Source organism: Chiroxiphia lanceolata, chromosome 7 (genome assembly GCF_009829145.1).
Source record: "Chiroxiphia lanceolata isolate bChiLan1 chromosome 7, bChiLan1.pri, whole genome shotgun sequence".
In the NCBI taxonomy this organism is placed as follows: Eukaryota; Metazoa; Chordata; class Aves; order Passeriformes; family Pipridae; genus Chiroxiphia; species Chiroxiphia lanceolata.
The window spans coordinates 39,640,065-39,664,087 of record NC_045643.1 but is presented as its reverse complement, the minus strand read 5'-3'; the positions used below and the strand labels follow the sequence as shown (position 1 = coordinate 39,664,087).

At 44.5% G+C, this 24,023-nt stretch overlaps 1 protein-coding gene across 11 annotated transcripts in view; it reads right to left on the bottom strand.

Moving 5' to 3' along the window:
• PKP4 (plakophilin 4) overlaps positions 1-24,023 on the bottom strand; it is an 83,851-nt gene that overhangs the window by 38,540 nt on the left and 21,288 nt on the right. For 9 of the 11 annotated variants that reach the window (XM_032693288.1, XM_032693290.1, XM_032693289.1 and 6 more), the window contains exons 2-3: positions 18,791-18,924; positions 8,715-8,827 (exon numbers count right to left, since the gene is read on the bottom strand). In XM_032693288.1, the coding sequence (XP_032549179.1) occupies positions 8,715-8,827; positions 18,791-18,919 (242 nt within the window). In that variant the 5' untranslated portion in view covers positions 18,920-18,924. Of the gene's footprint in view, positions 1-8,714; positions 8,828-18,790; positions 18,925-24,023 lie in introns of those variants that run through there. The other 2 variants (XM_032693296.1, XM_032693298.1) reach the window with 1 other exon arrangement.

Here is a 24,023-nt window from a genome sequence, read left to right as displayed (position 1 = left end):
GCAGGGCCAGCCAAGGAGCTTTGGGAACCACCACTCCACAGCATTTGGCTGCTACATGGAAAGCAGCTTAAGAACTGGGGATCTGTTTCTGTTCATTATTTTCACTGTTATTTCAGTTTCCAATTTTCCAGAGAATTCTGATCCTTCGTATGGGACAAGGTAAAGCACCTGACTCACAGCTACAGCTCTGAGAGTGAGGAGGTGACAGACCTCAACTGTCCAGGTTAACACCTTCAGAAACAACCATTGCACAGACCAGGCAAGTTTGATATCAGCATCAACCTCAACTTCTCCTGCATTTTTCCAATAATGATTTTATATCAAATGATCTTCCCCATTTTGTCCTTCCACCCAACCATGTGCTTTCCCGTGCCCACAGTAGTACTGCTGCATAACCACCTTTGCAGACAAATGCAGAATTCATCCATGTGTTATTGGCATTAGATGCTCTACATATTTTTATGGGAAAATGTATTTCCTCACTCTAATATAAACTAGCAAACTTTGACTATTACATCATTTTTGCAATGATTTTAAGTTGCTATTTTCCAAAGTAAAGCTATTTAAAGGAAAAACAGGCAAGTCCATCAGATTATATTATGCCTAAATATCAGCATGAGACTGCAATTTTGGGTAAGACTATATCTTTCTAGATGATTTTTATTTCACTTCTTTCTACCACAGCCATCAATTACAAAAAACTTCAGCACAGCAGCATGAACAGCTGTTCATCCTTATTCTCTAAAATGAAACCAATCATTTAGGAGCCTTAGTCCCTGATGTGATCCCTTTGTGGCACTGGGACATGCCCTGATGCCAGAGCACCAAGTGGGAACATGGACCCAGCTACGTCCCAGGTCAGGAGGAGCAAAAAGTGCAACTGCACATCATCCTGGGGGATTGACCAGCTCACCCTCACCACCAGCAGCTACCTTCCCCCAAACTCACCTGCTGTGCCCAAGGGAGCTCTGCCACTGCACTCGAGAGCACAGGCAGGTGGATTAGTTTAAACTACCTTTAGTGGTACAGTTTAAATTGGGATTTAAACAAGCCCAGATTTTGCATGACCGAGCCTGCTAAGGCGTTTCAGGAAGAAGGTCACAGCCTCCAGCTAACAGGAGGGAATAAATGGAGCACATGGAGCTTTCTGAAGCTATTACAACTGTCCCTGCAGGAGATCAGGCTGAGTGAGCGTGGTACACAAGGCAGATGGCTCTGAGAAAGGCAGGAGCACCCACGGACACCTGAACTCTGCAGCAGAGGAGCTGTGCTACCATCACCTGGCTGCTCCACTGGTTCCAAGGCCATCAAACCTCAACTTCTGCACAGCCTTGGCCTAAGGTTCATCCAGTTTAAATAAAAAGCTAAAACTACTTCTCGTTTCTAGTACACTGCTATTGAATCTAACCAGTGCAGTAACTCGAGAATATTTCTCTAGTGTAATCTGGGGACTGTAGCTACACACTAATGGAAATTCTGTGCAACTTTACTGCCTTTTTTGCTTGCAAACTGAACCTTGTGACTGCTTTAATGAAATCTTTAAAAATATTTCTACGGTTACAAAATCATAAGGAAATTTGTACCCAAATTGGTATTAGATTAAAAAGAATTTGTATAAAATGAAATTAATTTTTGTTATTGAAAGCTGAGTTCTGAATGTCAGTTAATCTACACAAATTCATTACATTACAGTATATTCCTTACTCCTCACTGAGCAGACTTGCATACAACTGGTCATTACTCAATTACTGTTGTCTTACTCATTGATACGCTGGATTGAAGAAACACAAAGCCCATTTGACAGTCTGTGACCCCTGGCCCTAGAATTTTCATGCTACCTGAACACAGAGTTTTACACTCTTTCACTTTTGCTTTGTTCCTCAGACTTTCTGGAAACTCAGTTCCTTGCCCTGAGCCCCCATGGCTCCGTGATGCTGCGAAGGGAACGCTGGCTGAGCACACCCAACGACTCCACTGTCACACACAGGACTGTAACCCCTGAGCTCAGCCCTGCCCAGCACACCTGGCTACTGGCACTTCCTTCACAGCTACAGGGGGCAGGAATGATAAAGGCTGCTCTGACCACAGGTCACATGCAGAAAGCTGCTTCATCAACACTTCAATTAGTTCAACATTTAACTTGGCTCTTAATAAAGGATTCTGGAACAAGTCCAGCATACATCACCTACTGACATCATCACCTGCTTTTGTCACCTTGCAGGTGAAATGTTTTGAAGTTACCAAGTCCTCCAGCTTTGAGCAGTAAGTCCAGTGCACTTCATTCCACTAAAAGCCAGTGTGGTCACACACTGCACTCCCCATGCTGAGCTGCTGTGCCCTCCCCTCCTGACAATAACACGTGAGATATCCACAGAGAGGCCACACGTGTGGGGGACTGCACTTCGGAAAATGCTTAATTTTAGTCCACTATTATCCTTGAAAAAGAATTAGGTTAGTAGAGCAGACATGCAGAAATTATATTTTCTTTTCAGAACAGTTTGGTGCCATATACAGTTTTCAGTTAGAGAAGATAGAGATAAATATTATGACAGAAACATGAATATTTGGTAACTGGAGATGGAGCATGCATATAAACTCTGCTGAAATCAACCTATGCCTTTTTTTTTTGACCCCTTACATTTTTTTCCTCATTCAGATTTCCCAAATGTCTGGATTGTTTGCTGCTTGTTTGTTTTGAGGTTTTGTTTCACTTGTGCTTTTGTAATTTGGTTGTTTTTTGGTGGTTTTGTCCCACTCTTAATTTCACACCTTTTCTTTGCCATATCACAGGTTTAGTACAAAGCTGTTTTAGACACAAAATTGAACCAGCTGCCAAGATGGAACAAATAATAATCTGATAAATGGAAAAGGTTTTGTAGGAAGTCATTTATGGACAAAACCCACTAAGGATCTCCAGCACTATTTTACATTTTCACACGGCAGCTCTCAAACAAACTCTTTCCAGCTTTGGATTTCCAGGTTGGAGCAGGGGCCTCCATCCCTGTCAGTGGCATGGCTGTGCCACCCTGCAAAGGCAGAAGTGGCTGGTGGAGGTCAGGGCTGGGACCAGGCCAGCACCTGTGCACGGGACAGGAAGGCTTCAGGAACTGACATCTAGGGAAATTCTGATTTCAGATTCCTGATTTTATTAAGCAGTGTCCTATTTTTCAAAAATCATGTAAACACAACTATGATTCCCCAGTTCCTAGCCTGGACAGTTCAATTCCCAGAGCATCTTTCACAGGTATTACATAACATGAAACAGTTTAAGCCTATTATGTTTGCAAGTACTCCATAAGGTGAACAGTAATTCTTTTTAAACAGCACCACTTGAGAGAAAAGCAGTGATTTCCACTGCCTACCTTCACTGGTTGGCTATACTGCTGTTGTCATCAAAAAAAGGCAACAGCTGAAAAAAATTTAGTATTATTTATTAAATATTTATAAAATGAGGAAAAGCTGTAAAAAGCTAAAAATACAATTCTGTTTAAAATGTATGTACTTCACACATATTTCTGCAGCATTTCAGCTCACTGCTTGGCTGCGCTTCCATCGTTGGAATACATCTGTGCTGTGAGGCACCGGCAGGAACGGGCTGATCCCGGGGATCCGGGCTGTTCCCAGGGATCCGGGCTGTTCCCCGGGATCCGGGTTGTTCCCAGGGATCCGGGCTGTTCCCAGGGATCCGGGTTGTTCCCAGGGATCCGGGCTGTTCCCAGGGATCCAGGCTGTTCCCAGGGATCCGGGTTGTTCCCAGGGATCCGGGTTGTTCCCAGGGATCCGGGCTGTTCCCAGGGATCCGGGCTGTTCCCAGGGATCCAGGCTGTTCCCAGGGATCCGGGCTGTTCCTGGGGATCTGGGGTGTTCCCCGGGATCTGGGGTGTTCCCCGGGATCTGGGGTGTTCCCCGGGATCCGGGCTGTTCCCGGGGATCTGGGCTGTTCCCAGGGATCCGGGCTGTTCCCAGGGATCCGGGCTGTTCCCCGGGATCTGGGCTGTTCCCAGGGATCCGGGCTCGCTCTCTGGAGCTGCCAGCCAGTGCTCAAGCGCCCATTCAGGCTGAATGTATTGTCTTACTTGTCCTTTATCTTCCATTTTAAATATCTACATCAACTACACAGTTACAACTATATGCAGTTTGAAGGCTCAAAGCTTTGTGTAACTGAATTCTTGGTATAGGGGCATGTCTCAAATCAAATGCCATTTACTCAACTCTATAAACTTGTAATACACATTACAAGCAATGGGCAACCAGGAGAATCAGTGCAATGAGATTTCATATTTTTGCTTTTCTTATTGATACCAGTGAGCAGACATTTTAACAAATATTTGAACTAAATGAGGCAATTTTCAGTCTTCAACTTCTCTAACAGCTATCCTCTTGATTTCACCAATACACCTCATTCCTGCACCCATTCTGCCAGCCCCTGTACCAGGTACCACAGCTCCCCTGTACCAGGTACCAGGCACCATCCCATGCTCCCCACACAAATTAACCAGCGCTGCCACCAGGAGCAGGCACCCTGGCAAGCACTGTGCTCCGGGGCTGAAATCAGAAAGCTCAATTCTGCAATACTGAAGTCTGGGATACTACACCCGGACGTGGTTGCTCATCCTGATGGATGTCACTTCCCACGGCAGGGACTGGTGCCTCCCTTAGCTAAGGGAAGGCCGAGGGACTGGCAGTCAAGGGAAGGCCTGAGGGACTGGCACTCAGCCGTGCCAGGGCTCTGCACTGCTGTGCACAGGGCTGGAGGTGCCCGGGGGTCACTGCCCCTCCTGAGGAGGACAGGTAACATGTGCCCCCTGATCCACCTGCTGCAGCCCACGGCTCCCTCTGCTCCAGCCTCGGGAGAGCCACAGCTCAGCCACAGTCACTGTGCCTCTCCCGCCCTGCTGAGTGGGAGGTGGATGTTCACAGGAAAAACAACAGCCCTGTTCTGTGGCCCAGGCTACTCCCGGGTGAGGTAATAAGTATTGACATATGCAGTGGAGGTCAGTGTTAAACCATCACTTTTCAACTTAGTACCAGAGCAACTAACCTGTAAGCTACGATTTTTTTTCATATTTGATCATCAGCAAATTGCATTAAAACCTTCAAATTCCTCAAGTCTTCTGGCATTCAAAAGCTTTGGTGGAATTTCAGAAAGGCTTACAGCCTGAGTAAATGAAACAAAAACACGGATTTGGGAACTATGACAAAATACTTCACAAGGTTCACTCATTTTTGATGCAGACATGAATAAAGACAGCACTTTTAACTTTCTGTGGAGCAAGATAAAAGATAGCATGCCCCAAAAGCACTCCAACTCTGATTCTAAAGGTAGGTTTTTTTGAGTTTATAATCTGCCATGAAAGTTTGGTAACATGAATATAATGCAAACAATTTCCAATATACCCTTAGAAATGCTGAAGCATTTGACACATCATCGGAGCAAACTGAAACCAGTTTCTGTGAGGAGAACTACCCCAGATGAGCTCACTGAGAGTGGTCAGGTCAGGACAAATGTGCCCCTGCCTGCTGTGAAATGCCCTGGCAGGAGGTGGGCACAGTTTAGGGTGTCCCACATGGCACTGCCCCTCAGGTGGGTGAGAAAAACATGTGCCCATGAAATGCAGCACATGTGCCCCTCACTGGCAGTTTGAGTGTCCATCACAGAGCGCAGCACTGTGTTGAACTGCTCTGCAATATTACCTGCTACTACAGAAACTGCACACTCTAGTCCAGTGGGAAACACAGAGAAAATGAACCACCCTTGTGGCTACAAAATAGATTTGATCTTTCAAAACCCAGAGGACCTCAGGCAGGCACATCATTAATCAAAGTGACTGTCAGAAGTGTTAAAATGTCCTTTATCAGTTCTGGTGCTGCCCAAGGGGCTGCATTCCAAAGAGTCAGGTGTGCCAGTTACACATTTGCATGGAAGTGTGTGTGACAAGCTGCTGTTATCAGTGCAGGACCATCCCACTGATAAGCAAGAGCCTTTTGGTTCCCCACACCACTCAGCCTTCCCGAGTCACACAACAGCAACTGAGGAAAGGACCCAGCCAGCTGTGAGAGTCAGGCCAGTGTGTTCAGTCCTGAGGGCTGAGCCCTGGTACCACGGCTGTCCCCCGGCCCCAGAGCCTGTGCCACACATCTGCCTGAGCCCCACGGCTGTCCCCCTGCATCACGGTGTGCTCCCACACAGCTGGCAGCCAGAACTGAACCCAGCAGAGCAGCCACAGCCCAGAGGGAATGGCAGCTGCAATATTGCCTCTGCAGGGGAGGCTGAACAGCCCAGCGGCTTCCGACAGAAACCTGTGTGTGGTACAGCACAAAACAAAAGCAAGAGGAGGCAACTGAAACCTCACACTGACTTCCCACTCTGTTATCTCCAGTCTTGTCATGCACAGCACTGGTAAAGCTCTTTAATACTCACATGTGACACTAATCACGTAATTTCAAGTTCTTAAGAAGTTTGAAAGTGTATGGGATACCATGAAATATCTTAAGAGTACTGAGCACAGTACCCAGTTATAAAAATTAATTATGAGAAGAAATAATTTTAACATGCAAGTAACATACAGATACACAAGAATAAACTGTATTGGACTCCAGGGCTGCAGCTGATGGAGTGCCTCCTACTCCACCCATCACACTACAACCGCTGAGGATCCACAGACCAGGTCTCGTTCCCATCCTTCACACCCCCCTCGGGACAGCAAATCAGCTGCTCCTCTGCCCTGCCTGCAGTTACTGTGCACTTGGAACACAGGTGGGAACAGACCAACAAGCCTGAGCTACAAGGACCTGTATTTGCTTTGCTTTGTCCACGTGTACAAAGCAACACTCATTTCTCACAACCAAAAGCACCAGAAGGAACCTTGCAGTGAGGTGGGAGTCCCTCAGGGAGGTGACAGTCCCATCACTGGCAGCAGAGCCACACCAGGGCCAGGACAGCAGTGGGTAAATCAGAGAACTGCTCTGGCCACTGAGGTCAGCAAACCCTTCAGCTGGACTCTGACACGGAATGCTCCCAAACATTTTAACCACAATAAAGGAGATTAAAGCACTGGCTTTGAAACAAAGAATTGTTGATTTCCTCAGGGACAGAAAACTTGAACAAAGGATAAAAATAAAAAGTTGTATGCCTCTTATGTTTTAGTTCTGCTGGCTTTTTTAGGGTTTGTAATTGTTTCATGGGGAGGGGCAGTTGTTTGTTTTTTGGTTTTTAATATAAGACTCTGCCAGGCAACTCTTTCATCTGGTCAGGAGAAACATCACCTTGCTCCCAAACCAAGCTGTCCCTGTTTCTGGGAGCAGGCTGTGAGCTGCCCATGACTCATCTCTCAACACAGCATTCCATTTCCAAGAGTTTTCTCCATGCCCTCTTCATGTTTATTCAATTTCTTGTCAGCCTTAGCAAAACATTTCCATCACCTACTTTGGGGAAATGCAGGTATCTTCCCATGGCTCTAAATTTTGCTGTTGGACTTGTGTTTGCTGTGAAACTGCTCTAAGAGATTGTTTGCCCTTAAATCTTTCAACAATTCTTCTAACTACGTTGGAAGCAACTGTTTGTGAAGAAATGAAAGCCTCTAGTTCAAGTACAGATTAACTGGTTTTGCCCAGCTTCTCACACATCTCTTAAAAGGGATATCCCCCTTACAGAGTAAGTCAAAGCATTAACCAACACCACACACGTGCCAGGACATATTGCCCAGACCAAGCTTTAAGCCCATGTCCCTCAGCACAAAAGTAATGTAGCATCACATTCACACCTCAAGTAGTTTGATGTATACAAACACCTGTGCTAGCTGGTACGATTTAAAATCTATTTTTAAATAATTGCCTTCTGTTTGTTAAGTTTTTGTAGGAACAACTTTCCATTTAATTTGCAGAAATATTTATTATGACCCCAGGGGGAAACATTTCAGAATGATACCCAGGTTTACTGCTGAAGGAATCCAGAAACAAACAGTACTTAAGGCAAGGAACACTAATGTTCAGAGCACACTCTAAATCCATGCCAGCAGGAGCTCTGCTGGAACCCAAACTGCAGGTACAAATGGTTCATAAGGACACATGTTATTGAGGCTTTCTGATTCATTTGACATGCTTGAGATCAGTGAGTCCTCAAACACATTTAGACTTACAAAGACTGCTGGGGAATTAAAATAAATAAATAATCAGAATACTCATTACAGCTGAAACACTAACAAATGCTTTGCCATAGCTACGGTCATTGCACGGAAAATACATGAGGAATGTTTCACACTATTTACATATGCCAGAAACACACTTATAGCAAGATGTTCCCTGAAAACACATGTAATGACAGACAGTTTCAGAAAAGCTGAATGAAACCGGAGAGTTAATTTAGGACAAAAAATAAATAACTGGATTACTGCATTTAACTAGCATCATTACTTTGACACAAATATGTGTAAGTCTACTCTATTTCTCCTGGGCTGAATCTAAAAAGTAAAATTTAACATATTTGAGAGAAATTAAAGCTTTACACTATACATTCTATTGAAAATGTAATCAATTATTAGAAGACCTCTTGAAACTGTCCCGTAACTCTTCACAGCAAATCCGCATTTTTTTAATACTTTGGACGTTAATGGAGGTGAATAGCTACCAGTGAAAATATATGAAGAGGACATAAGCACCACTAAAAAGCCTTTAACTTATGGGACAAATGAAAGTAAAGTCATCAGGACCTGTACCTTGTGCTGGCGACACTTGGTGACTCTGCTCCAAGCCTACATCTCTCTAGCTGATTAGCCACAATTTGCCTTTCCACTTCCAGTTCTCTGGTAAGTCTTTGAAATTGGAGCTCCTGAAATTTCAAAATAAAAAGAAAAGCATTCTTGATGTTAAAAAATGGGTGTAGATTAACTCTGAAACAATCACTGATTCATCACAATCATGTTTTTTTGTTTTGACTCTTCCTTAGGGGAATAAACTATAAAGTGGAAATTTAATGGTTCCTTAAATCAGTGATTCATGCAAATATTGATTTATCACCTGTTACAAAAAGAAAAACATGTTTAAGCATTTTTGGATTTTATTCCTCCTGCAATTAAAATTTTTGTGTCTCCTTATGTTCCCACAATCTAACAAAATCAGTGCCTGTAAAGTCAGTCTTCAATTGCATCTATAAACAAGGAAACTGGAAAATACCATATCCTAACCTTTACAATCACAAACCTTCAAATCCTAAACTATTCCACATTCTGACTTCTGTACTTGGAAACCTTAACATTTATCATTTCAAACTGGCTGAGGGTACAGATGTGCTATTTCACCTGAGTTCAGCTTTTGTCACATTTCTTGGTCAAAGGTACCAAATCTGAGCCTTTGTAACGGGCTTTTGGAATGTATCCTTCTGAGGGTGACATGGGATACCAGTGCTGCACAGGGTGGGTGTTACTGAAACCTGGAACCATTTCCTACAGCACTCTGAAATGAGACTGTGTCACATCAAGGGATATTGGGGGTGTTCTCATCCACAGTCAGCATTTATGAACCACAGAAAAGGCTTCTATCGAGCAATCACATTATTTTTCAAACTGACACTGTAAACCCCCTGAAGTTTAGGTAAACTGTTCAACACTATATAAAAATAGATGAACACAGATATTTAATGATCTGATGAAGCAAGTCTTACATACAGGTCAAGTACAGCACAGAGCACTCCTTTGACTTGACAGCTCAAATTACTGACCAGGTTTTTCCCTGTGTGTAACTCATGTAATGGTACTGCACAGGAGCTCTCCTCCTCCCACAGTGCCAGGGATCACAGCTCATGACAACTGTTCCCTCACACCTCACATCACACAGAACGGGGCTGAACCACCTCCCTCTCATGAATGGCTCTCCTTCCACTCCCTTTTCAGCAAGATGAAGGGTGGTTCAGCAGTGCTCCACGGCTCCCAGCACTCTGCAGGGACCTCTGCTCCCAGGTCCTGCCTTGAGGACTTCCACAGGAGACTCAGAGTAACAGAAGGGAAAGGGTACTCTAACCCCAAGATCTACCTTGCAGAAGTAGCACTGACAACACAAGGAGATCCCCTCCAAGAACCCTGCAAAAGACGACTAATTGGCACCTATCTCCTCAGGAAGGCAGCTCAGGGCCAGGGCAAACAGCAGTTGCCCTCCTGCTGGAAGGACCAGATGAGATGGCAAAACCAAAAAAGCTGCTCTGGACAGTCTGAGCCCCGCTCCCCACATGGGCTGTTCCACACAGAGCCTCCTGCCCCTCCCAGAGGATACAAGGCACTGTGGACACTTCCAAACACTTCCAGAGCTCCCTAACCAAACCGAATAACCACACCCTCACATCCCAAACGTTGGCCACAAACCCAGGTTTGGCACTCAGGACACAGAGCTCTCCCAGCACTGCCCCTGCACAGGAGCACCCACAGAGCAGACTGTGCTTTTCTGCTGCTGCTCCACTCAGGGAGCAGAGGATATGCTGGAGTTATGGGGGGAACCGGGGTCCTCAGCCTCCTCCTGGCCACCCTGCCAAGAGGCTGGCATTGCTGGCGGGCCCTGGCATTGGAAAAGCTTGGCACAGTGGATGCTCAGATTTGAAAGAGCATTTCAGACATATGTTCTAAACTCGGATTTTATTTAAAGCTGCTTTTAAACAGAATTTTACAGCTAAATCATTCCAAGACCTGATATGAAGAGCCTCACAAATATGATAACCCACAGACCACCACAAACCTCATGGGCCTGTGACTGGAATAGAAAGCATGGAGAATATCCAAAGGTTTGTATGACAGAGACCCAGTTGTCACAGTCTGACACCAGTGCTTGGCTTAATACAGCTTCATGTTACACCACGAGGGTCCACAGGCTCCAGTCAGCTCATTTGGACAGTTTGTCTTAAGCAAAAAAAGTCAAAGAAATTCATAAATGATAATTTATTTTCCAATTCTAAGTCAGAATATAGATGATACATCCATCTAAAAGCTGATTCTCCAGAATGTCACTCACATACTAGCAGAGAATGCCGTGATTTCAAAAAAAATCCATTCAGATGCTGAAGCTCTGCAAGTTTTGGAGCAAATGTCAGCAAGACAAGCTTCTTCCAGAGTAAACGATGGGTGTACTGTACAGCACGTAACAAACACAAACCTTCAAAATACACAGTACTGTGCTGCTTGTTTGCAGAAATAACAGAAAACATTTAGCCTACGTTTAAAGCTGTTTCCTGTTCCTTACTCTTAAACCAATATTCAAATAGCAATGTCACAGATGCAAACTCTGAATGTGAACTTACTGTTATTTACCAATCTTTTAATTAGATGAATAAAGTAAAACATATGCTAGCCATTACCTGCTTCCATTCAAGCAATCTCTATTAATCTGCCTTTTCATTACACACAGAAGCATTAGTGAACACATTATTCTAGAAGACTCCTTGTTACATAACATCCAAAGTAACAAATTGCCTATTTAAGTAAAAATCCCTATTTTTGCCCCACACTGCAAAACTTCAAAGCCAGTTAAAACAAAAGAACTGTAATTCAACTTTTCTTGAGAGTGGGAGTGGTGAATGGAATGAATGGGTAACAGAGCAATATATTTTACTTCATTTATTTATACTGTGTTCAAAAATCAAACCTCACTCAATTCTATCACAAAACCTGTGCTAAGGAGAAATAAGAGAAAAAACCACCAAGTCCTGCTCGGCCACTTGTGAAGCACTTGCACTGCTGAGTTTGGACCAACAGCACCAGCTGCCTACACTGTTCTTCATCCCTCTATTTTGGTGTTGACCAGAAAGCCCACAAGCCCCACAGTGCACTGAGCAGCAGAGGGGTAAGAGGCCTGCAACTCATCTGCCAGTTTGAAATGACTCTGATGCTCAGGGAGACCTAAAGTGCTTTTGTAAGTGCAAGCACAGCAGAAAAAACCAACCCATCTCTATTTTGTGGTGTGAGTACATTCTGGTACGGGCAGCCTGGGAGCCCAGGGAAGCAGCAGTTTACAGACTTTTTGAAACAAGTGCTGACTTTTGTGTGTGTGTCTTCTTAAATTTGGTGTGTGCAGCTGGAGGTGATAGGTATTAAGCACCTGCATAAATAGACAAGAGGGATAGTTTTAGAGGTCCCATCTTGTTTACAGCTGGAATACCTCAATGCTTTAAGCCTTTTTTCTTTTAGCTTAAATCATAGTATTACTATAGAAAACTAAGTCCTAATCAATTCGAAATCAATCACCTTCCTAGTTTATGCTTCCTTATAAAGACATTTTATACCACTCTGAATGGACCTGCCCCCCACAGTGTGTGCCTATCAGACAGCACACCGGTTCTGGTAGCAATCTCCTGGAATTTGTCTCCCTGGTCAGCTCTCTGGGAGCAGTGGGAGAGCATGCTCCTCAAACAGGGAGCTCCCAGCACAGAGGAGCTGCTGCCCTGGGCACAAATCACAACCCACTGCCTACTACAGCACTGCCTGATGACAAAATGGCATTGTAGGACTCAAAGACAACTCTTAATAAGCTTATTAGCATTTGCAGCAGAATATCCATGTGGCAAGCACATACTGAAATTACAGGTGCAGGTCACAGAACACGCTGTCATACTGCATTCCAAGGAGCAACCAAATCTCCTCACACAGACACACTACACTGGCTTGGCCAGAACCACTTTTTTTCCAAGACTATCCAATATACACCAAGGGAAAAAACCCCTAACCTGTAATTCTATTCACCCCTTTAGCAGTAACTACTTAATTATCTTATCAAAACACAGGTTTTGTGCTCAGAACCTAAATTCCACTGCAAAACCACAGACCATAATTCTTAAAACAAAACTAGAGAAAATGACAGCCTTAACCACAGTTGCAGGTTCAGAGCAGGAAGCACACAGCAGCTTGCTCTGGGAGGCAGCTGTACCCACTGCAGGCACACAGGCCGCCAGGAGTGAGAACCAGAGCCAGCACATTTTAGAGCTGTGTCATTTCCTTTTGGAGGCTGAAGCTTCCAGAGGAGGGACAAAGCCTGCATGGGGTGTTGACATTGTGGTGTTCACCCCAGGTGACCACGAGCTCTTCCCTGGCGAGCTCCACGTGCCCTGGTAATTCCTTGGCAGCGATGCCGAGATCTGACTCGAGATGACACCTCCCTGCCACAAGGTACAGACCAGACCAGTTATACCAACCCTGACAACTGGATCCTTTTGCCATGTGAAAGCTGAGTGCCTCTGACAGGCTGGTGGCTCCCTGGCAAGGGACAACAACCACCAACATGCTGGGCTGGGCTATTGCCAGCAAATATTTGACAACGGGTAAGTAATGGGAATGCAGTTTGCATGACTGACCATGAAGACTGTTGTTCTCCTGTTGCATGCTTTGGGTAATAAATAAAAGAAGGTTTAGAGGCAATTCTGTGCCTTCTATCTGCATCCCATCATGATACCACACTGCAGACTCACCCTTTTAATTTCTGTTAATGAGGAACTTTCATCCTGCAGTAACATGGATGAGAATGAGGAATCTAGATTACAATGCTGAAAAATCAAAAATTACTTTCCTCCTGCCCTGTTGTGAAGACCCCTGGCAAAACACCAATAACTTGAAACTTTAAACAAAGGGTGGTCCAGGTGGCTAATGGAAGATTTTGTGGTGACAGGTCCGCAAGAATCAGCAGCAATGGCACAAGCAGTGAAGTCACAGACTCCTTTTGGTGGTTCATGCCTGGCTAGTCAGACCCAGACTGGGCAGCTGGGATAGCTGAGGGAGACAATGTCTCTAACAGACAGATGCATCTCTTGCAGCTTCTTGACCAGTTGTCAGGGGCTGCTGTGGCAGAAGACAGGACACGGATGGGCTGGTACTCCAAGCTGCAGTAACACTGGCATATGCTAAGTTGCTTCAACCACCAAATGTCACTGTCTGTGAAACACGACCAAGGTGATTGTCAGCTGAGCTATGAAATGTGTTCCTAATCACAAAAATGTTGCCTGTTGAACAAACGAGTTAAGACTCTTTCAATAGCTCAAGTTGCTGATCTAAGAAAGTGCAGCCCACATCTGAGAGGAATATTTTACCTCGCATTTACTATTTCTCATTCACTGCCACACACAGTGCAGAGCCACGCAACCCCCATCGCCTATGAAAGTTCACACAGTGTTACAGAAAAGGTAACAACATTTCAGATATTTTTATGATACAAACATGCAACAAAGAAGAGGACAAACAAAATTAAGTTCACTTATACCTTCCTTCACGTTAATCTCCTGCACTGATCTATGCAGTGCTACATTTCAAGTTGCTGTAATTCAGAGTGAGATCAAGCGACTACTTAAAAACATATTGTATTTTCCAACATGAATGTCATACTGTAGTGACCTGATATTTAAATTCTCTACCAGAATCTATTTCAGAATAAACCTGTGCTTTTAACTAACCATATAAGAGCAACCTCAATATTGTCTGTAAAAATTAAGTTTACTCACGCACACAACTGCATTTGCATGCTTTCAGTATCTCAGGATCTTCCAAAATAGAAGACAAAAGATAAAAAATTGGGCAGTGCAGAGAATCACAGATTACAGGATGTGAAATGACATAGCTACAATTACTGGCTGATCACACTTACTCTGCATTCAACAGCAGCAGACCATTAAAGCCCTTAATACTTTTATGCCTGCATTGTTCACTAGTCTGGTACAACACTTTAGTGCTGCTCTAGCTGATGAGGGATCAAACTTTCAGCAGTTCATAGAAAGCTCACTGATGGCAGTGTCAGAAGGGAAGAATGGCACTGGAGGCATTCCTGGCTGCCCCTGACACATCCTCTGTGAGCCTCGTGACAGCGCTGGGGCTGCTGAGATGGGTGTGGAGCCCAGTGTGCTCTGCCAGCTGGGCACAGGGGCTCAGCCACTGCTGAGCACACAGCCTGCTCACCCACACTAAGGGTGCTACAAGGGCTGTCAGTGCCCCAGTGTATTTCGAGGGCACCCACACTTCTGGGCAGGCTCTTCCACCAGGGGTTTCTCCTCAGAAGCTGAACAGTACACGCGAGACAGGAGAATTAACTTCCAGATCTTTGCATGGATAAAGGAGTACAGAGAATTTTGGTTAAGGAAATGAGTTGGCCATTTCACATGAGACAGGAGTGGCATATATTTTGTCCTAGAATACGACCTTTGGGAAGCTGGCTTCTCAGACTTGACTCACTGAAACTAGAAATGCTTCTAAACAGCAGAAACTGTAAACTATAAAAATCTCAAAAACTACATGAAAAAATTGTACTTAAACAATAAAGAAGCAAAAAAAAGCAAATTGCAAGTTTTCTATTTATACAATATGGTTCAATACACTTATACAAAAGGAAAAGATTTTGCTGAAGTGTTGAACAGTAGAACACTTCTAGGAAAACACTAAGGGAAACCCAAAGGATTTATGATTATCCATCTGAAAGCATATCCAGTCATTCTTACCCTGTCACTGGATAACAAAAGAAAAGGTGAGAGAGATTGTCCATCTCTAGGTGTCAATAACAACTAAACCAAACTACAAAACCTGCCACTGCTGCAAGTGCTTCTCTCTTAGCAAAGACATCAAAATCAGCATATTCCACTTACTTTTGAAAATTGCATCGATGAGTGGTTTTTCCTGCGAGACCTTTTCTCTCAGCCCAATCACTGAAAACTAACATGCTAAGCAGGAAATCCACAATTCCAAATGATCCAATTTAATCTTCACAGTTCAGCAGCAGCTCATTCCAAATCCAGCAGGGTACAGCTCGCACATGGAAAGAAGCAGTGATTCCACAAACATGCCAGGAGCAGTTGGCAACTAGCTGCCCTACATTCTAATCCCCTAAAAAAGTTACTGCTACACTGCTGCCCCTACAATTTTTAACAAGTTGTTATTTTAGTATGAAAATACTCTATTTACTTTTAATATGTGTAAGAGACTTCCAACCCTTCCTGTGGATGGGCAGCACAGTGGCACCTCCAGTCCCTGGGGAGCTCTCTGGTGAGCCAGGACTGACGACGGCGAGTGGCCGGCGAGCTCCTCTGCAGCTCCCTCAGTGCCCTCGGGGAATCCCAGCTGCCCCACGGACTGTGAGTGTCTCAGTGGCTCGGCAGGTCACCAACCAGAGATACCAGTTATACCAGCCCGAGTCAGTGCTTCCCCGACTGTGAGCCAAGAGCACACCTGCCTGTGTACCCACAAAATAACGCAGTCTGGGGACAGAACTGTCCCCTGCCCTAGCCAAAGCCAGCGGGGGTTGTGGTGGCACTATTGGAATTTACACTAATTAGGGATGTGTTTTCACGTTAAAATGGAACTTGAGCTTTGCCAGTAAAGTACAAAGGTGTAGCAATCTAAATTTCTCACAGGTTACACTTGTTCTATTATTTTATACACTAAGAGTGAATTGAAACATTTCTTTCCTAAAATATAACCAAGGGAGATTTACCCAGCCACCTGACACCTGACTCAACGAGGGTCTGCTTGGAGTTCAAGGGACACACTCCAGTTTGGTAAAACAGTTGCTAAACTAATTTGGCGTAATAGAAAAAAGAAACAAACGAAGAGTTTATTTAGAAGTGGGTTGCAGGGTTCATAGACTAATGAGTGCAACTTTTTATATAATCATGGCTATTGTATCTCTGCTATGGCAGGAAGCTTAAAGTTATTCAATAAATTTATCTATTTCGGAACTACTATAGTAATTTTAAAAGTTTCTATTAAGTTAAAATCTGGACAATTTGACAAGTAATAATAAAGACTTTCCTGGATTGAGTTTGCACTGCAGTGCTTCTGAAGTACTTAAGTCAGGGTGTGGCAGCTCTATTTTACAAACACTGACCTGCTGCACCTCACAGCAATTCCTGTGCCAAAGGAAGCTGGGCCGCAGCAAACAGTGTAGTAGTTTCTGTTCAAGCTTAATAAAGTAAAGAACTGCACTGGAAAATATTCTGTTCTGGGCTTTCTGCCACACAGGAAGGGTGTTGAACATGTCAGTGTCCATAATTATTATCAACAGAAAAAATACCAGAAAGCAACAGTTTGGCTCTTAATGCTTTCATGTTATCACTTCCAAAAGTTAAGTACAATTTACATCTTCCTTCCTTCACCCTCATTCTATGTGTCTGTACATTCTACAATAAGGCTCCAGTTCTGAAGTTTGTGTAACACTATTAATGACAATTTTAACTTTTTAGTTTTCATCAGAATTTAATGATGTAGTAGCCCATGTATCTTTTTATAGTCTATTTATGAATGGAAAGGGGAAGAAGTTTTAACCTCATTTTCAAAATGAAGAAATATTCCATTATAATTTTTTCTCTAAGAGTAATAAAATATAAAAACACTGCTTGGTTAGGCAAGAGAACACTAACAAATGCTTTTCACTGCACACTCGTGTACGAAGTTGTTACAGACAGTGCTGCCCTAACTGCAACCTCAGAGTGAACACAACTGCTGCAGCAGTGCAGAGACATCCTGGGCACTGAGATCCTGCCTGGAGATCCCAGCAACCACAGTCCTGACTGACACTGCTCTGGGCACTGAGATCCCTGGAGATCCCAGCAACCACAGTCCTGACTGACACTGCTCTGGGCACTGAGATCCTGCCTGGAGATCCCAGCAACCACAGTCCTGACTGACACTGCTCTGGGCACTGAGATCCCTGGAGATCCCAGCAACCACAGTCCTGGCACTGACACTGCTCTGGGCACTGAGATCCTCCCTGGAGATCCCAGCAGTCACAGTCCTGGCACTGACACTGCTCTGGGCACTGAGATCCTCCCTGGAGATCCCAGCAGTCACAGTCCTGGCACTGACACTGCTCTGGGCACTGAGATCCTGCCTGGAGATCCCAGCAATCACAGTCCTGACTGACACTGCTCTGGGCACTGAGATCCTCCCTGGAGATCCCAGCAGTCACAGCTCGGACACTATTATGGGACCACATGAGAACTAATACATCAAATGTTTGCATTCAGAGTTACCATCTTGAATCAAGCACTATTCATCTTAAAGGAAGTTGCGAAACAGAGACAGCAAAGTGGATATCTTCTGATATTCAGATGTTACAAATTCCCTATCAAGCCAAGAAAGATCATCATTATTTCTCATTCTGATACAATGAAAGCCAAGCTGGTACTTCTCTCTTTGTGTTCTTTAAAAAAGACCAACCCAAAACCAAAGCACCAACAAAAACTTTGGTCAGAATGTTTCTTCGTAAAACTGCAATGTTTTTCCCCCTTGAATAACTTTTACAAATTAAGACTGAACTTGACTGCAAACACAACTTGATTTTCCTATAGAGACTATCACCTTAGATACACTCCCATAAATGTGTTGCAGATTTAAAATACTTTAGTACCTTGGTATTGATAACTGAAACCAAACTCAAAGTTTAAGCCCCCTTCTCTAATAAAATGCAATTAATCACACCCAGTCTGTATGTGCAGGTCTCTGCAGCACTGTACACAGCTTTGCAGGATGGTCAAGGACCGGTTCCAATGTTCCATCCATTCGACACCAGCTTTTCTTCTTTCAACACTAAACCTGCATTTCCAGTCTGACTTACAACGCAGTGCAGACATTCCAAGGGATACAGAACACCAGAATGATGCTTCTGTTCAGTGCAGGTAACTGAACCCCTTATATTCAGGCTCTGATACACAAAATATACCACAGTGATACTGGGTAACACACTATAGAAAAAAAACAGGAGTGTTTTTTCCAGCAATGCAATAAGGGACAGTTGTTAACTCCACACACACAGTGAACTGAGGAACTGCTGCAAACAAAGCAGATACCTGTTCCTTTACAGAAGCTAAAATGGTCGTGGCAGTAGCCTCTGGTTCCATGCCCGGGCCCGTGGATGTCTCCTGCGCTGTCTGTGGCAGCCCCTCCTCCACCATCGGGCTCTGCTCAGGGGCTGGCATTTTGCCTGCAATAACAAGATTTTAAGATAGTTTACATTTTGAGCCAGTGACATTTAAAATTCAAGTTTTCAGGAGCATAAATGATCTTATACTTTTTTCTAAAAACTTCCCAAACTTAACCAAATTAGCAGAGAACTTTGTATTACTAATATCAATGTATGTTGCTTTGATTGTGCTTTACCTTCACAAATGGAGACCAGAATCACCCACAGAACACAAGGGTTGGGCAGAAGCAAGCAAGCAGCATGACATTTAACGATTATTTTTAAAAACACTACTTTGTGCTGGTTACTAAAAACGCAAAATTCAAGATGCATGAAAAATAGTAGTGCTAACCATTGAGAATGCCCAGGATCAGTACCATTTCAGCACGTGCAGTTTTCAGCACAGAATGACACATAACAGCAGAATGCTCTGCTGTCAGGAGCAAACCATGGAAGAGACTAATTATGGTAATAAAAACTTAATGGAAATAACGCTTCTAGTGCTCTTTTTGCAAAAGAGGAAATTAAAATACCAAAGTTAAAGCAATTGCCCTGGGCTATGGATAGCCTGGAAAAGACTGACAGGATTAGCATCCAAGACTCCCAAGCTGCATTATTGCAGAGGCAGTGCACTAAAAACTCCAGTCCATGGGAAAAAGCAATTTATTTGTTCAATTATCAAAGTCACTATTAACTAATATTACATAAATACTTATGAAATGTGTTTAATGCTTTGAAAAGAGCATTAAACTATTAAAGGTGGCATTCATGATGCTTCTGCACACATACCACACTACAGTTTCCTTCAGAAAACAAAGCTTGTAAGGTCTAATGTTACAAGTAGTCCGTATTTCATTTTAGATTTTCAGAACAAACTCATTCAATATTCCTAGAGCAGACAAATAGGAACACAAGTTTCTTCCCCCTTCCCTTCCTTACACAAAGAGTTAAGAGATGCTTATGTTGCAAATGGGCTCCAAGGCTGAGGATGGACCCACGAGACCCCTCAGCCCAGAGCTGTGTTAGCCACAACCACCTGGATGAGCACAGGGCACCCACTGCCATAAAGAGAGAGGGCAACCCACAGGATCAGCGCACACCTCTGCTGCAGGGCTGCCTCCTTCTCCCTGGGTTGGAAGGGGACTCCAGCTGACCCTGGATGGATCTCTTCTGGAAACACTCTACAGGACCACCGGCCTCCTGGGAGGTTTCTGCCCTTGCACAGGCAAAGCACAGTGTTGTCAGAGGAGTGCTGTGCTGCCATGGGCGGGCTCGGGTACACAGGAGGAGCAGACACTGAAGAGGGATGGTGTAAGGACAAGTACTTTCATTTTGCTTCCTGTACAGTGGCATGTGCACCGTGAGACGGATGGCTCCTGCTCAGGCCCATGAGCCTCTCCAAGCACAGGGTCTTTATTAACCACGCTGTTCCTGTCTGCTAAAAATGCTGGTGACACGGTTCATGTGCAGTTTCACGTCAGCCACTGAGGGATTCAAACAGTCTCAGGGGAGCTCAAGTGATGTGAGTGATGAGAGGCAGTGGAGCAGTCATGGGGACAATATGTGGTCCAGGAGCCTGGTCACTCACCAGCTTCTGCCATGCCAAAAGGAGAAGGAAAAGCTGCTTCCCAAACACATCAGAGCAGGAGCCCAACTCAGGATCAGCCACTTCTGGGGCAGGACTTCTCCTCCCCTCAGCACCTTGCAGGTGTAGCACAGGGAGGCTGCCCCATACCCTGAAATGAGTCTGTATGAACAGCCTGTTCTCACTGTACATCGCTATCACAATTATCTTCTGGAACAAGGAAAATGAAACTGCACAAACGCGGCACTGCCAGGTTTCTGGTGTCAGGACTGCACAGGGACACCAGAGCACACTGGTTCAGCCACATCAAGAGCCACTGCACCTCCTTCCCCTCTCCTTTCCTCCCCTTCCCACACACACGGATCTCCCCTCACCTTCCCACAGACATGGATCTCCCTCACCTCACCATCCCACAGACATGAATCTCCCCTCACCTTCCCACACACACAGATCTCCCCTCACCTTCCCACAGACATGGATCTCCCTCACCTCACCATCCCACAGACATGAATCTCCCCTCACCTTCCCACACACACGGATCTCCCCTCACCTTCCCACAGACACGGATCTCCCCTCACCTCACCACCCCACACACATGGATCTCCCCTCACCTCACCACCCCACACACATGGATCTCCCCTCACCTCACCACCCCACACACATGGATCTCTCCTCACCTCACCATCCCACACACATGGATCTCCCCTCCCCTCACCATCCCACAGACATGGATCTCTCCTCACCTCACCATCCCACAGACATGGATCTCCCCTCCCCTCACCATCCCACAGACATGGATCTCTCCTCACCTCACCATCCCACAGACATGAATCTCCCCTCACCTCACCACCCCACACACATGGATCTCTCCTCACCTCACCATCCCACAGACATGGATCTCACCTCACCTTCCCACACACACGGCTCTCCCCTCACCTTACCCTCCCACAGACATGGGTCTCCCCTCACCTTTCCACAGACATGCGTCTCCCCTCCCCTCACCATCCCACAGACACGGCACTGTAAGGACCAGGCACACTGTCCTCCTCATGTCCACCCCCTGCAGCCCAGGGTGCACATTCCTTCCTCTCCCAGCACAGCCAGGGCACCCCACGGCCCAGCAAGGCCCTCCTGCCTCAGCCGCAGAGGGAGCGGAGGCTCCCACAGGGAATTCCTGATGCAGCCGCCCTCAGCTCCACGTGCCCGTGGGTGTGCGCAGCCGAGGGAGACCTGGTGAGCTCCTGCCACTGGAACAGAACTCACTCTTGAGAATAAAGCAACATTAAACATTACTTGGCTCCCAAGGTGCCACAAATGAATAACCAGACATATCTGGCTATTTTTGAAACACTATTTTTATTGGTTTCAGGCTTGCAGATACAAAGGCTGCCACACTGAGCCTGTCACATGCCGCCCGTCAAGCGGGCGCACCCCTGAAGCTTCAAGGACCTCGCTTCTACAGAACCCATTAAATAGCAATCAAGTAAGTGGAATAAAAAACCAACTCTAATAGCTGTATAATAGCATTTTGAAAAGTCAAAGACTCAACTTCATGGTTTTAGAAAACGAAAATTATTCCTTTAAGGTTTTACTTGTAAAAACCAACTCTTTCATCAAGCAGTAATAACCCAAAGAAGCACAGAATACATGTCACAATTCCCTGTGTCATACCTGATCTTTTATATCACTTTCCACAGTTCTTTTATTACTACAACTCAGTGTTTCAGGTTTCTAAATGAACTGTTAAATTTGCTAGCATATCATGAAGTGATAAAACTACCCAGTCAAGCTTTTCCTTCATTTAGAAACATTTGCCAAGCAATCAAAAGGACAAATCTCAAAAACTCTCACAAGTTACACATGGGCTTCTCTCAGAAGAGGGTTGCTTGCTGGTCCATACATTCCAACATGTCTTCACTTGCACGTAACAGGGGAGTACCTGCTTGGCTTGGGATTTCCAGGTGAGAAGTACAAAATACAGGACAATAAAGCCAAGTTTTTAAAAAATAAATAAAGCAGCACAGAATTCTCAGTTATGCAGAGTTCGGTATGTTTGCAGCTGCAAATCAATTAAAAAACTATTTAGGAGTGTTGTGGTTTAACCTGGTGAGCAGCTCAGCCCCACTCGCCCCATTCCCACAGGATGGAGAGAGAATCAGAGTAAAAGTGCAAAAACTCCTAAGTTGAGATAAAGACAGTGTAACAGAGAAAGCAAAAGCTGCATGCACAAGCAAAGCAAAGCAAGGAAACTCCTCAAGCCAAAGCCAGTACAACATGCCATCACGGCCATACTTCTGTATTTCCAGTTCTTTCCAAAGGTCCAACTACAGTTTACAAAAGATAAGTTATGTCTTATAACACTGAAATCAGTTCAGTATTTACCAAAAATGAGACTTCATTTTCATTAAGACATGAGGGAAAGCATAGCACATTTTTTGTTACTTACTTTAAAGAAAGCACTTAACTTTTTCAAGCTTCTGTGATGTGCCACAAACCCAAGAATGTACCATACACTACAAAAATGCAGTGTTGTTTCCTTAGAAGTGATCACTTCCAAAGTATGTTGTCGACATGAATGCTTAAAACTAGACCAATTAAAAACTACAAAAATACTATAAAATGAGCACAGCAGTGAGACAATCTCAGTTTTTCTTTTCCATGGTTTTCTCTGTCACTTCCTTCTCACCCCAACACTGTGAATAAATTTTCAGCCTACCTGTAGGAAATTTCTGTAACAAACTAGTCCAGAAGACATCCATCTGAAGTGGTTAGATGTGCTAATTCATCTGAACAGAAAATATACCCAGTATTGAGTATCTAATAACAACACCCAGATAAAACACAATCAAATTAATTATTAGTGAAGGTGTCAGTGTTAAATGTGCATCTATCTCAGTGTTAAGAGATGTAATTAGAGAGCTACACCCTTCCACACAGGCAGTTGTTTTAACTGCTGTTCCTTCAATTAACACATTTCTTGGCAAAGTTACTCATTTTGTAATCTCGATTTCAAGATTAGACAACTGTTGGCTCTGATCCTACAAACACTTAGGCACATACTTGAGCTAACAAATGAGTCTGCTCATTCACCCTGACCTCCTGTCAGGCCCTGAGCTCGGGTGACAGGAATGGGGAGATGCTCTTCAGGGCCCAGTCCCCACCACCACACCTCTTACCACCACGTTGCTTACTCACAAAGTCAAGTCAGGTTCTCCTCTTCACCTTACGGGAACAGGAAATAGCAAGTACAGGTTTCATGAGCCTTAAAATCAGGTATGAATAAGAAGCTGAGAGAAGTCAATAAGAAAACCTCTTTTTTCCTTACACAAGACTGGGATTTACCCATTGAAGATACCCCCTGGACTTACGCTACTCCCTCCTTCGGGTATGGATAACTGATGAATTATTGGAAAACAAGCAACCAGACTTCATCCCTCAAAAAATTAGGTTCATAGTTATTTTGCCTGCCTCTCCTGTCACAGCCAAGCAGTCAAGTGTCACCCAGAAGGGGAGAGTTTGTTCCTACATTGTTCCC